At 43.8% G+C, this 15,166-nt stretch overlaps 1 protein-coding gene across 1 annotated transcript; it reads right to left on the reverse strand.

Moving 5' to 3' along the window:
* Nucleotides 1-1,069: 1,069 nt before the first annotated feature.
* hddc3 (HD domain containing 3) lies at nucleotides 1,070-6,846 on the reverse strand. The gene is made up of 4 exons (XM_060853816.1): nucleotides 6,663-6,846; nucleotides 4,429-4,484; nucleotides 2,118-2,358; nucleotides 1,070-1,416 (listed from the first exon to the last, which is right to left on the reverse strand). The coding sequence occupies exons 1-4, from the start codon at nucleotides 6,772-6,774 to the stop codon at nucleotides 1,283-1,285; spliced, it is 543 nt and encodes a 180-aa protein (XP_060709799.1). The 5' UTR covers nucleotides 6,775-6,846; the 3' UTR covers nucleotides 1,070-1,282.
* Nucleotides 6,847-15,166: the final 8,320 nt, after the last annotated feature.

The following is a 15,166-nucleotide window of genomic DNA, read 5'->3' on the forward strand; positions in this document are numbered from 1 at the left end:
GAAGGTTAATTTTCAGATGTTTCTTCGGCATATTAGGTGACATCATCAGTGAGCCTCCGGATGAGGCACTGGTGGCATGGCCCGTTTTCTATTATGTGTTCTGGTTGGATCCAACCAGGACTCTATCAACAAACACATTGACTTGGATCCCATTTACCACCCTCTAAGAAAAAGAACAGGAAATGGCATCACCAAAGGAAATGACATCACCACCCCCAAGGAAACCTAAACACATTAATAGAAAGCGGGTCATGCCACCAGTTTTTCATCCAGAGGCTCACTGATGATGTTACCTTGCAGGGTGACGAAACGTCTGAAAATGTACCTCCCAGCTCAGCGAGCAAACCTACATCCAGCACTTCAAAGTGAGCTACATATCTTACTCAAAACTTGCTAATGTGTGAACAATGTCCTTTTAGGTTCAAAATGCTACATCTGCATGTGGAGATCCTGTGAGAGCCAGGCAGACATTCCAGAATATTAACGACCAATCAGACTTGCTGTTAATTCAACCTGGTAAACCTGTCAGTGACAGCTGATATTTTCATCATTTACCTCAACAGAACCTTGCAAGCCATTGCCAGAATGGGTTGTGAGATTCTGGTTTTCAGGAGACTTAGCAGCTCTCGTTACTACGTAACTGGACCAGTCTTGCCTCTTGAGGTATTTGTGTGTTGGTTGAGGGTCTTGTGGCCTTAAATCTTTAAGAGGGTGCCTAAGATCTCTGAATTTGTAGAGTGCAGAGTCTCCCTACAGAATAAGTGTGCTGTCATATCAGGCAAACTGAAATTCTTTTTGTGTGGATTCCTTAATAGTTCAAGGTAAAGACTCAAACTTGGAGATGGATTTCCATGTGTTGGACTAAAAGAATTGAGAAATGTCCTCCCCTATAAAGTGTACCTGCTATCAAGATCTTTGTGGATGAAAATTACAAGATACAATTTGAAACATGTCTAAGTTAATCATTTAGAAGCAAAATAGGGCAGATGAATTAAAAATATGATGATACAAGAATGGTAGCCCAACAGGACAAAAACACTTTATTTTCAAGACAATAAAACAGAGAGGAATTCACAGAAACAAGGTAAATGAGCAGCAAAAATATATTCATTCCAACTAAAATGTCAGAAATTCAATCTGATCATAAAGTACATTCTTGAATATTTAAATTTAGAGATTGTTACCTTGTCATTTATAACTTCATTTCACACTGATAGACCCAATGGTAAAGTACTGCTCGATCTTCCATCTCAAAATCTAATCTCTTTCAAACAGAATCTCATTATCCAGTAAGAATATTTCTTTCTTTGAAAAGTGCATCCAGGCTCTTTTCAAGGGTCTGATTTGTTCCTCGAAGTCCAGCAATGACTTGGGAAGCCCAGATGAAATACTGTTCAACGCGTTGCTCCGTCCATCCTGAGGAAGGATTCAACAGGGCAAAGGTCAGGCCTGTTCCCACCAAAGGTTACTCAACCCTCTGAGCTTTCCCATTGTATTCCTCAGCCCAGTCCCTGGGGATAATCTTGGTTCTTCAAATAATACCACGGAGTCTTCAACATTATCTGAGCCATTGTGGGGATTACTTAGCTTAGTTGGCTTGATACCATGGACAAGTTGGGCCGAAGGGCCTATTTCCATGCTGTTAACTGGTGCCAACCTTACAGGCTGAATTCCCTAGCAGACTGTGATAGTTCATGGGGGCTTTGGGTCATTGCCTTGATGTGGAATGGTGCTACATAACCATTTCTCTCTCTCTCTCTCTCTCTCTCTCCCTCCCCACAAGAGCATTATGCCTATGGTTTCTCATGGATTTAACTAATTACCATTATCTGAGCCACCATAATTGGTAGGGAGGACCCTGAGTGCATTTCCCAAAGGTCAACAGCCCTGATAGTGCAGCATTCCTCCACCTCTGCACTGCGTTGCCAGTCAAGGTGTGTGCTCAATTGGGTTTATAACCCAAACTCACACAACGTGCAGGGAGGGACTGGGAACCAGGCTGTGCTTGCCTGCAGAGACAGCTAAAGAAGAAACACTGGAAACCTGGGAACCCAATAACAATCAGACATGCGCAGGGAACCTGATGGGAGAGAAACAAAATGGATTGCATTGCTGACCTGCTGGAGTGCAGCTTTTGAGATCCCTCAAGTTGTACAGTTTATCTGCCAGTTTCACTAGTTTAGCTTCGTAACTGCAGTGAGGGGCATGTTGGATCTGTAACTCCTTCCGTTTCTCCTTTGGAAGAGATTTATCATCTGTCACTTCAGTAACAATACTCCGCACCTTCTCTCCAAACCGTTCCTCGATCTCTGTAAATGTAGTGTTTGTATCTTCAACAGTGTCGTGCAGAAGTGCGGCCTTGCCAGAAAGAAAAAGAAAGATAAATCTCAATTGTTACACACATCATGATTTAATTGTTGTTTCGGCTCCAGCGAGCTGTGGCTAACATGCTCAGCTCTGAATAAAAAGGCTCACTTTTGAATTTTCACACTTCACTTCAGGACTCGAGCACACAATCTAAGGTGACACTGAGGGAGTGCAGCATGGTCAGCGCTGGTGTCTCACATAAATGATATTTCATAAAATTGTTACAGCGTGAAAGGGGGCCATTTGGCCCATCATGTCTGCACTGGCTGTCCAAATGAACAATTCACTTCGTGCCATTCCTCTACCACTTTCCATCATGGTGCACAGTCTTCCATTTCAGAGAACTGTCAAATTCCTGGTAGAGGCTGGTACAATTGCAACATTTAAGAGACATTTGGATGGGTATATGAATAGAAGGGTTTGGAGGGATATGGGCCAGGTGCTGGCAGGTGGGACTAGATTGGATTGGGATATCTAGTCGGCATGGATGGGTTGGGCTGAAAGATGCTGTACATCTTTAGGACTCTATGACTATAAATGCCCTGATTGAACCTTGTGAAAATTTTGAAGGGCTGTGCTGGAATGGTGAGTAAGAGTAAGATGAAATGTCATTGAGCTGAAATGTTAAACCTGTTTCTCTCTTCATTGATGCTTGTCAGACCTGCTGAGTTTCTCCAGTTTATCTGTGTTTATCGCAGATCTCTAGCATTTGCAGTATTTTGCTTTTGTGCAGAGTAGGAGACAATATATATGGATCATAAACACAGGCAGACTGGTTACACTGAACAGTTATAAACCCAACGCAGATACATCAGAACTAGGAGCAGGAGTAGGCCATCTGGCTCTTCGAGCCTGCTCCACCATTCAATAAGATCATCACTGAGCTTTCTGTGGACTCGGCTCCACTTACCCGCCCTTTCACTGTATCCCTTCATTCCTTTATTGTTCAAAATTATCTATCTTAGCTTTAAAAATGTTTACTGAAGTAGCCAACTACATCACTGGGCAAGGGATTCCATATATTAACAGCCCTCTGGGTGAAGGAGTTCCTTCTCAATTCAGTCCTAAATCTGCTCCCTCTAATCTTGAGGTTATGCTCTCTTGTCCTAGTTTCACCTGCCAGTGGAAACATCCTCTCTACTTCTATCTCCACATCTAATACAGTGTAAAGATGCTCGGTTTAAATTATGTTAAAGATCAATACCATTATTTGAGGAGGAACAAGGATAGGGAGGTTATACTCTATAGGGTGTATAGGGTGCTGGTGAGGCAGCTCCTGGAGTATTGTGTACAATTTTGGTCTCCTTACGTGAGACAGGATGTACTGGCACTGGAGGGGGTACAGAGGAGGTTCACTAGCTTGATTCCAGAGTTGAAAGGCTTGGCTTATGAGGAGAGATTGAATAGTCTGGGACTGTACTCATTGGAATTTGGAAGAATGATGGGGATCTTATAGAAACACATAAAACTATGGAGGCAATAGATAAGATAGAAACAGGGAGGTTGTTTCCATTTGTGGATGAAACTAGAACTAGGGAGCCTCAAAGTAAGGGGGAGCAGATTTAGGACTGAGTTGAGGAAGAACGTCTTCACCAAAGGGTTGTGAATCTATGGAATTCCCTGTTGAGACTGCATTGTTCAATGTTCTTAAGGTAAAGATAGATAGATTTTTGATCAGGAAAGGAATTAAGGGTGACGGGGCGTGGGCGGGTAAGTGGAGCTGAGGCCATGAAAAGATCAGCCAAGATCTTACTGAATGATGGAGCGGGCTCGATGGGCCAGATGGCCTATTCCTGCTCCTAGTTTTTATGTTCTTAATTCATTAATGATCTTACTGAGGCACAATTTGTAAATTCCTCATTGTCCCAGAGGACCATTGGGATGCTCTCTCATTACAGAGAGACAGTTGATTGTGAGTTTACCACACATCAGACAAGGGGCGAGATTGAGAAGGTCAGACTTTCATGGTGACTTCAGCTCATGTAGGAACAGGGTGACGTCACACTGCACTGCAAACCAGCTGTCCAGCCAACTGAGCTAACCAACCCTCCCCATTTTTACCTGTAAGACAACCACATCTGTAATTCCAGCTTCATGGGCCAAAATTCGGGCAACACCTTGAAACAAATAGAAAAACAATGAATCCCATTGAGTCCATATGTCAATCAACTTGAGAAGAATTAAAGGAGATCTAATTGACATATATAAGATATTAAAAAGAAAACGACAAAACAGGTATAGAGACGATGTTTCTCGTTATGGGGCAACTGAGAATTATTGGGCTAAATGCTGGCAAATGGGACTAGATTAATTTAGAATATCTAGTCGTCATGGACAAGTTGGACCAAAGGGTCTGTTTCCATGCTGTATAACTCTGACAGTAGAACAAGAGGTCATCATTTCAGGCTAAGAGGTGGCAGATTTAAAACAGGGATAAGGAGGAATTACTTCTCTTAGAGGATCAGGAATCAGAGGGTGGACACCAGGACACTGAATAAATGTAAGCAGGAGATAGATCATTATTTAATTAGTAACAAGTTAAATAGTAATGGGAAGGGACAGGAATGTGGAGCTGAGGCTGAGATGGTGTGAAATGGCGGAGCAGACTCAAGGGTCTGACTGGCCTACTCCTGCTCCTAGTTCTTATCTTCTAACTTTTAAACTCAGCAAATGCAAAACTAATGTCCATTATGGCACACAAAAACAATAACTTATATTTAAGTAATATCCTTCATGTCAAGGAATTTCAAAATAGGGAAAAAGAGACACAAGTGGATAAGACAAATGAGGGAACTTAGCTGACAGGAGTTAGGAACATATAGAGGTAACCCGGTGAAAGAAAGGTTTTAGAGTATGTTTGAAATCAGCAGCAGCTATTTGTAATGACTGATGTCTGATGATGTTAGTACCAGTTTAGAGTGGAGGATAATGTCTGAGGGCTCAGCAAGTTGTGACGGTCTGGAATGTGCTGCCTGAAAGAATGGTAGAAACCGACTCAATCACAACCTTCAAAAGGAAACTGGATAACTGCTCAAAGGCTGAAAACATGCAGAGTGCCAGAGAAAGGGGCAGGATGCGGTGGGCACTAATTGGCACTCTCTCACTGGGCTGGCATATTCACAACAGACCAAAGGTCTGCCTTTAGTGCTGTAAGATTCTGGGATTACAACAGAGACAGTACTCAACAGTCCTACAATGAATGGACCCAACACCTTAAAGTCAGAGACGTCTACAACATAGAGAAAGGCCCTTTGGCCCACCAAGTCTGTGCCGGTCAAATACAAGCACCAACTACTCTAATTCCATTATCCAGCACCTTGGCCCATAGCCTTGTATATATTCTGCTTGAAAAATAAATCTGCTTTTGTACAAACTTTATAAATATCAGTAATATCTCTGTTCTTGTATGGTGAGCTGTGTTTAGAATTGGAGCTGAGTTTTGGGAGTGGAGCTGGGTTTAGGGAGTGGAGCTGGGTTTAGGATTGGAGCCGGGTTTAGGGAGTGGAGCCGGGTTTAGGGAGTGGAGCCGGGTTTAGGAGTGGAGCTGGGTTTAGGATTGGAGCTGGGTTTTGGGAGTGGAGCCGGGTTTAGGGAGTGGAGCTGGGTTTAGGGAGTGGAGCCGGGTTTAGGGAGTGGAGCCGGGTTTAGGGAGTGGAGCCGGGTTTTGGGAGTGGAGCTGGGTTTAGGAGTGGAGCTGGGTTTAGGATTGGAGCTGGGTTTTGGGAGTGGAGCCGGGTTTAGGGAGTGGAGCCGGGTTTAGGAGTGGAGCTGGGTTTAGGGAGTGGAGCCGGGTTTAGGGAGTGGAGCTGGGTTTAGGATTGGAGCTGGGTTTTGGGAGTGGAGCCGGGTTTAGGAGTGGAGCTGGGTTTAGGGAGTGGAGCCGGGTTTTGGGAGTGGAGCTGGGTTTAGGAGTGGAGCTGGGTTTAGGAGTGGAGCCGGGTTTTGGGAGTGGAGCCGGGTTTTGGGAGTGGAGCTGGGTTTAGGAGTGGAGCTGGGTTTAGGGAGTGGAGCCGGGTTTTGGGAGTGGAGCCGGGTTTTGGGAGTGGAGCCGGGTTTAGGGAGTGGAGCCGGGTTTAGGATTGGAGCTGGGTTTTGGGAGTGGAGCTGGGTTTAGGAGTGGAGCTGGGTTTAGGGAGTGGAGCCGGGTTTAGGGAATGGAGCTGGGTTTAGGGAGTGGAGCCGGGTTTTGGGAGTGGAGCTGGGTTTTGGGAGTGGAGCTGGGTTTAGGAGTGGAGCTGGGTTTGGGGTTGGAGCTGGATTTTGGGATATGATCTCGGGTTCAGAGCTGCCCTTACCCAGTGGGTGGTTGATGTACGGGGTCCCCTCCGGGTCTTTGCGCCGCTGATTTTTGTGCTTTTTTGCTGCAAAATCAGCGGCTTCCAGGAGCAGGACCACGTCTGAACTCATTGCACCTTCCGCATCCGGATCATGTGGGACTGCAGCTGGAAAAATATACACTTCCTACAAACAGCAGGGGATTCACACAGTCCGCGGAAAGTGCATCCATGCCCCAGGCAGGACAGCAGATCCTGAAGGCGGATAAACTCTTATATTAGACCCTCCCTCACACAGAGAGACACAAACTGACAGTAATCTCCAAACCAACCCAGAAAGAAAAGAGCAGAAATAGAAACAGAAAGTGCTGAAACCACGCAGCAGCTGTGCAAAGAGGAACAAAGTTAATACCTTTTCGAGTCCAATGTCTTCTTCAAAGTGCGGTTCCTTGCTCAGTTTATAAGTTGGTTACACTCATATTTGAGACTGGCTCACTGCTGCATAGATAGTCATAGAGATGTACAGTATGCAATCAGACCTTTCGGTCCATCTCGACTAAATTAATGCAGATTCTCGATTAGTGGTGCTGGAAGAGCACAGCAGTTCAGGCAGCATCCAATAATCTAGTCCCATTTGCCAGCATTTGGTCCATTTCATTCTAAATCCTTCCTATTCATATACCAATCCAGATGCCTGTTAAATGCTGCAATTGTACCAGTCTGCACTACAAGGTGGTGGCATCAGAGTAGGCTTGTCCACTTCATCTGCATTATGCTTTTTCCTTCTATCCCTGGTTTTTCCTCAAACTTACTGGATAGCGAGATCTCCACGGCAGGAAGCAGCCTCAATAGGGTCCGGAGTGGTGGTGGTGTTGTCCGAGACAGTGTGGCTACAGAGACGGTCTGGGAAGCTGGACTCTCTTTATTTCTGTGAAAGCTGCCTATGTACGAGTGACAGTGCACACTTTTCACTCTATTTTATATTGGATGTACATAACAATAGAGGATATTCAAATTCAGATTCCTCTGGCAGCTCATTCCATACACGCACCACCCTCTCCTGAAAATGTTACCCTTTAGGTCCGTTTTCAATCTTTCCCCTCTCACCTTAAACCTATGCCCTCTAATTTTGGACTCCCCTACCCTGGTGAAAAGACCTTGACTATTTACCCTCCCCATGCCCTCATGATTTTATAAGGTCACCCCTCAGCCTCCAACACTCCAGGGAAAATACCACCAACCTGTTCAGCCTCTCCCTATAGCTCAAACCCTCCAACCCTGGCAGCATTCTTGTAAATATTTTTTGAACCCTTTCAAGTTTCCCAACACCTTTCCTACAGCAGGGAGACAAGAATTAGAACTAAGTATTCCAAAATCTAAAACATTAACTCTGTTCTTCTTTCACTTATGCTGTCAGAACTTGCTGAGTTTTTCCAGTATTTTATATTTTTATTTCAGCTCTCCAGTCTACTTGTACGGTATCTTTACTTTTGTGAAGCAGAGCATGTCTAAATGAGCTATGTAACCTCAGATCACATGGACATTGATCCTGTAAAGCTCCAGGTAAGATGTCCCCTTTTATCATCCTCCATAGATGGTTATGTCCAAACAAACTCGTGCTCCTTGGTCATTACAAAAATTGTGTAAAGAATGAATAAGGTGCACATTTTTAAAGGCACATGCACTCAACACAAGTTCGCTCTTCTCCAAGTTATACAGCAGGATGGGCAATACTGGAATCCAGATACTGCTGTCAGTGGCTCCTGCAGATACTTTTAAGGAGATGCAGCTACTGTTTTGTCAGACAGCCTTAGGTAGCTGAGGGAGGTTACCTTAGAATCTTCAGCTGGTCTGTCTCCTGAATTGAATTTGTCACGTATACCGAGACACAGTGAAAAGCTTTGTCTTGCAGGTAATACAGGCATATCACATAGTTACGTAGCAAAGGTAAGTAAATAATAGATAAACAGCAGCAAAAACAAAAAACACAAGTACAAGCGAATGTTAGAGTTTGAGAGTCCATTCAGTATTCTATCAACAGTAGGGTAGAAATTGTTTCGAAGTAGCTGGTGCGTGTGTTCAGGCTTCTGTACCTTCTCCCTGCTGGTAGCAGTGGTAGAAAAACATTGCCAGGGTGGGATGGATCTTTGAGAATGCTGGTAGCCTTTCCTTGAATGTTTGGGAATTCCTGGGAATGTTTGAAGGGGATGGTGTCAAGGGAACTTTGTTTAAAATAATCAAGTAGCTTTAATTTCAGTTTAAAAGAATAGAAAGCTTTACTTTCAATTTAAAAGAGTAAAGTGAACTTTCTTCTGTATTTAACTCAATGCTGTCCCTGTTCTGGGAGTATTTGATGGGGATGGCATTGAGGGAACTTCATTTTCCATTTCTTTGCCGTTTTAAAAGAGTAGAATCTTCAGCTATCCCACCACTTAGCCCAAAAAGAACCAACCTCATAGTCATAGACCAGCTTCAGCCAACATTAGGACACAAAGATAAAAGAAATTGTTCAAATCTTGTACATTATCCACAACCAGCCATATTCACTCTCAATCTCATTCTTAAAGTAGATGCAGTAGTCAGCCAAACCCACAGCATAAATGTCTGACCTGCTGGTGGGTAAAGATTAAAGTAAATGCAGGGAAACCAGTTTTAAATTGAAGCAACACCTCACAGAGTATATTGACTGATCCCTGCTGCGAAGCAAGAAGGTAGTCGTATACTAACTTAATCACTAAGGATAGCAAACTTCAAAGTTTCAAGGTGGCCACAGAATCTCCTGAAATTTATGAAGTTATGAGATCTTCTAGTCACGCAAGGAAGAGGCCTCAGACCTTCAAAGCAAATTCAAGACGGTTGAAGCTTTCAAGAGAATGGGTGGTGTCGCACCCACATAGGCAGAAGTCAATCATTTGCAATAAATCTTTTTAATTGTGCACACAGAACATGAGTGTGAGTTTGACATCCTGAGAGAAAACCCTCAGCAAAGACCCAACAAGAAGAAATATAAAAACTTCCAAGTAGAGGCATAGATAGTCATAGAGTCATACAGCACAGAAACAGACCCTTCGGTTCAATCGATCCACACCAACCACATTCCTAAAATAAACGAGTCCCACGTGCCTGCGCTCGGCCCAGATCCCTCCAAATCTTTTCTATTAATGAACTTATCTAAAATGTCTGTTAAAAGTTATACAGAGTTATAGAATATGGAATCAGACCCTTTGGTCCAACCAGTCCACGCTGACCATGTTTAGCTAATGATAAACTACCCAGCGAAAGAGAGATCCTTAAATTGTATAGAGTTAATATTCAACAGGAAGAAATTGTTAATCTGAAAGAGAAACATCAGCATGACAAGGAAACTCTAGAGAGCTTTTTACAGCAAAACCATGAACTCAACCAGAATTGGCATCGTCTCATTCCATGAGTGGGATGACTGGGTCCAGCTGTTGGTTGTCAGGCAGTACAATCAAGCTTTGTAGGCTAGAAACAGGCAATTAACAGAAGGTTAACAAAAAGAGCTCTCACAGTGAAGAGATATATTAGAGGAAATTAGATATATTAGAAGTATACGAAATAAGGTAGGTGAACTTGCAGCGTGGGTTGGTACCTGGGATCTCGATGTTGTGACTATTACGGAGACATGGGTAGAACAGGGACAGGATTGGCTGTTGCAGGTTCCAGGGTTTAAATGTTTTAATAGGGTCAGAGGTGGGGGTAATAGAGGGGGAGGTGTGGCATTGCTTGTCAAAGATAGTATTACAGCGGTGGAAAGGACGATGGATGAAGACTCGCCGACTGAGGTAGTTTGGGCTGAGGTTAGAAATAGGAAAGGTGAGGTCACCCTGTTAGGAGTTTTCTACAGGCCTCCTAATAGTCCTAGAGACGTAGAAGAAAGGATTGCGAGGATGATTCAGGAGAAGAGTGGAAGTAATAGGGTGGTTGTTATGGGGGCTTTAACTTTCCAGATATTGACTGGGAAAGCTATAGCTTGAGTACGTTAGATGAGTCGGTGTTTGTCCAATGTGTGCAGGAGGGTTTCCTGACACAATATGTAGACAGGCCAACAAGAGGTGAGGCCATACTGGATTTGGTTCTGGGTAACGAACCAGGCCAGGTGTTAGAATTGGAGGTAGGTGAGCACTTCAGGGACAGTGACCACAATTCAGTGACTTTTACTCTAGTGATGGAGAGGGATAAGTGTACACTGCAGAGCAAGAGTTATAGCTGGGGGCAGGGAAATTATGATGCGGTGAGGCATGACTTAGGATGCGTGGCTTGGAAAAATAGGCTTCAAGGGAAGGGCGCAATTGATATGTGGGGCTTGTTCAAGGAGCAACTATTGAGTGTCCTTGATAAGTATGTACCTGTCAGGCAGGGGGGAAAGGGTCGTGTGAGGGAGCCGTGGTTTAATAAGGAATTGGAATCCCTTGTTAAAGGGAAGAGGGCAGCCTATGTAAAGATGAGGCGTGAAGGTTCAGTTGGGGTGATTGAGAGTTATAAGGTAGCCAGGAAGGATCTAAAGAGAGAGCTAAGAGCAGCAAGGAGGGGACATGAAAAGTCTTTGACTGGTAGGTTTAGGGAAAACCCAAAGGCTTTCTATTGGTATGTCAGGAATAAAAGAATGACTAGGGTAGGAATAGGTCCATTCAAGGATAGTAGTGGGAAGTTGCGTGTGGAGGCTAAAGAGATTGGGGAGACACTGAATGAATACTTTTCGTCAGTATTCACTCAGGAACAGGACTTTGTTGCCAATGTGAATATTGAGTCACAATTAGTTAGAATGGATGGCTTTGAGGTATGTAGGGAAGAGGTGTTGGAATTCTGGAAAGGGTGAAAATAGATAAGTCCCCTGGGCCTGATGGCATTTATCCTAGGATTCTCTGGGAAGCAAGGGAAGAGATTGCAGAGCAATTGGCCTTGATTTTTATGTCCTCGTTGACTACAGGAATAGTGCCAGAAGACTGGAGGATAGCAAATGTGGTTCTCTTGTTCAAGAAGGGGAGTAGGGATAACCCTAGTAACTATAGGCCGGTGAGTCTCACTTCTGTTGTGGGCAAAGTCTTAGAGAGAATTGTAAGGGTTAGGATTTATGAACATCTGGATAGGAATAATGTGATCAAGGATAGTCAGCATGGTTTTGTGAAGGGCAGGTTGTGCCTCATAAATCTTATTGACTTCTTTGAGAATGTAACTAAGGAGATGGACGAGGGTAAAGCAGTAGATGTGGTGTACATGGATTTTAGTAAGGCGTTTGATAAGGTGCCCCATGGTAGGCTACTGCAAAAAATACGGAGCTATGGATTGAGGGTGCATTGGAGGTATGGATTAGGAATTGGCTGGCTGGAAGAAGACAGAGAGTAGTAGTTGATGGTAAAGGTTCATCTTGGAGTGCAGTTACTAGCGGTGTTCCGCAAGGATCTGTTCTGGGACCATTGCTGTTTGTCATTTTTATAAATTACCTGGAGGAGGGGCTGGAAGGTTGGGTGAGCAAGTTTGCGGATGATACGAAAGTCGGTGGAGTTATTGACAGTGAGGAAGGATGTGGCAGGTTACAGAGGGATATAGATAAGCTGCAGAGCTGGGCAGAAAGGTGGCAAATGGAGTTCAATGTAGATAAGTGCGAAGTGATTCACTTTGGTAAGAGTAACAAGAAGATAGATTACTGGGCTAATGGTCGGATACTTGGTAGTGTGGATGAGCAGAGAGATCTTGGTGTCCATATACACAGATCTCTGAAAGTTGCCACCCAGGTAAATAGTGCTGTGAAGAAGGCATATGGCGTACTGGCTTTTATTGGTAGAGGAATTGAGTTCCAGAGTCCTGAGGTCATGTTGCAGTTGTATAAGACTCTGGTGCGGCCGCATCTGGAGTAATGTGTGCAGTTTTGGTCACCATACTATAGGAAGGATGTGGAGGCACTGGAACGGGTGCAGAGGAGGTTTACCAGGATGTTGCCTGGTATGGTAGGAAGATCGTATGAGGAAAGGCTGAGGCACTTGGGGCTGTTTTCATTGGAGAAAAGAAGGTTTAGGGGTGACTTGATAGAGATGTACAAGATGATTAGGGGTTTAGATAGGGTTGACCATGGGAACCTTTTTCCACGTATGGAGTCAGCAATTACGAGGGGCATAGCTTTAAGTTAAGGGGTGGTAGGTATAGGACAGATGTTAGGGGTAGATTCATTGAGCGCTCATGGAATGCCCTGCCAGTAGCAGTGGTGGACTCTCCCTCTTTATGGGCATTTAAACGGGCATTGGATAGGCAATGGAGGAGAGTGGGCTAGTGTAGGTTAGGTGGGCATGGATCGGCGCAACATCGAGGGCCGAAGGGCCTGTACTGTGCTGTATTTTTCTATGAAAAGCCATCTTCTTACAGGAATGTTCATAATTTCAAGATCAAAATGAACTATTAGCTGCTAAAAATATTTGCTACAATTAACGAACAACTTCTTTGTCTTTCTAAAAGGAAGAATGTGAGGACTGCAGATGCTGGAGATCAATGTCAAAAAGTTGGCACAGTCAGTCAGGCAGTGTCTGAGGAGCAGGAGGGTTGCTGTTTCGAGAGATGCTCTTCCTGATGAAGAGCTTTCTAAAAGGAAATTTAGAGGAAGAGAACTATTTTTTATTAATGACAGAGATCATCTTTGGAAACTGTCCTTCATGCAAATCAGAACACCACACACAAAGTTCCTGTTGGTCCTGTTTGGGCTGTTTATTCTGCTGCACATGCCATTACAGTTCCACTTTCTCAGGGAATCCTTCCACGTCCTTACCTGTACTTGAACATGCAGCAAATATTGAAATATTACTACTGCCGGAAAAATAAATTCCTGTCCTTGTGAAGTCTTCCTGGATTTGGAGGGGGCATACTCACTCACGTTCCCTCCTCTCCTTTCACCACAACCTCACACTCCCAGCAAATCATTTAATCCCAGCACACATGCATAGTCTAGCAGGGCATTAGGAGAACGAAGTGCTAGTCTAGATAATGTGCTTGCGTCTCGAGGGGACTGTGTTAAACCTGGCACAACCACTGAGTAAATCCAACTCTTACGCATGGTTTTTAGAATCTTGGCCTCATTTCCAGCTAGAGTCCATGAGGGAATGTTTCCTGTGTTTTTTAGGCATATTCAGGAGTTTAAGCAGTTTCCTGCCCCAGGTCCTGGCACTCGTGGGTCCAGCATCCACATCTTCCTTAATTCAGTCTCAGAACTGGCATCGAGCTGTGTAGGAAAGTGATATCTATGCAATTATTATTTATGAATGTTTACTCTGTATCTAACCCCATGTTATCCCTATCTGGGCCTGTTGGATGGGAACAGTGTAGAGGTAGCTTTATTCTGTATCTAACCCTGTGCTGTCCTGTTGTCCCTGTCCTGGGAATGTTGATTGAGACAGAAAGCAGCTGAAAGTGTGTTGCTGGAAAAACGCAGCAGGTCAGGCAGCATCCAAGGAACAGGAAATTTGACGTTTTGGGCACAAGCCCTTCATCAGGATAAAGCCTCTAGACAGGGGAAGGGTACATAATGGAAAAGGAAGAAACTGGCATTGGTGTTAACCTCTGGACTAACAAAAAAGCCTCAAAAATCTCAGTCTTTTGCTACTATATACAGCATATGGCCACCAGTCTGTTAAATAGCTGAGAATGCTCGACCAGCACAATGCAGAGGGAATGTTACATTGCACCTAACCAAAGAACTGACCAGACACTTTCATTTATTTAAAGTTTGCACACACTTAATCAAACCCAGTGTTTTCTTTTTTTAAAATATAGTGATAAGACTATGTACCAAGTTTAACAAAAAAAAATGAAGTTGTTCCAAATGCCATCAGACAATAGAACCATCACAGAATTCATTTACTCACAGGCGTGTCTCCTGTTACTGTCAGGTCTCTTTCATCATTTGATGCACTTCAACACATTGGTATCCCCACTGCCTCAAAATAAAATTGACCCAAATAATTCAATCTCTGTTCTAGCTGCTCACACTGATCTGTGAAGCAGATATCCAGGCTCCTCTTCCCCAGGATAAACCATGACCCAGCAGAGTGAATCCTCTCCCCACCCACAAACAGCCTATATGCCTTGGCTCATGTCCTGATTGAGCCGAGTTGTGATACTGACTGGTTAAACGTTCAGAGAACGGCTACTTGGGTAAGGGAGGAGGAGCAAATGACAGACGTGAACTTCTATCGAGGCTGAAGTAATCAAAAATTTGTCAACCTTTACTTTAAACATATTCATTGAGGGAGTTTCCTCTGGGGCAGAGAATTGTAAAGATTCATCATCCTTTGAGTTCTCATCTCAATGCTAAATTACATTTCTTTTAGTTTAAAATTGTGCCACTAGTTCTAGACTTCCCAACCAGGGGAAGTGCCTTACTTGCATCTATGCTGTCTGTCTATTTTAAGTAGTTTGTAAAGTTGCAATGAGATCATCTTTCTTTGAAATGTTGACAAATACAGGCCCAGTTTGTCCAGTATCTGTTCAGTAATGCCATCTAATTAACAATGCAAATC

The sequence above is a fragment of the Hemiscyllium ocellatum genome, chromosome 42 (assembly GCF_020745735.1).
Source record: "Hemiscyllium ocellatum isolate sHemOce1 chromosome 42, sHemOce1.pat.X.cur, whole genome shotgun sequence".
NCBI lineage: Eukaryota > Metazoa > Chordata > Chondrichthyes > Orectolobiformes > Hemiscylliidae > Hemiscyllium > Hemiscyllium ocellatum.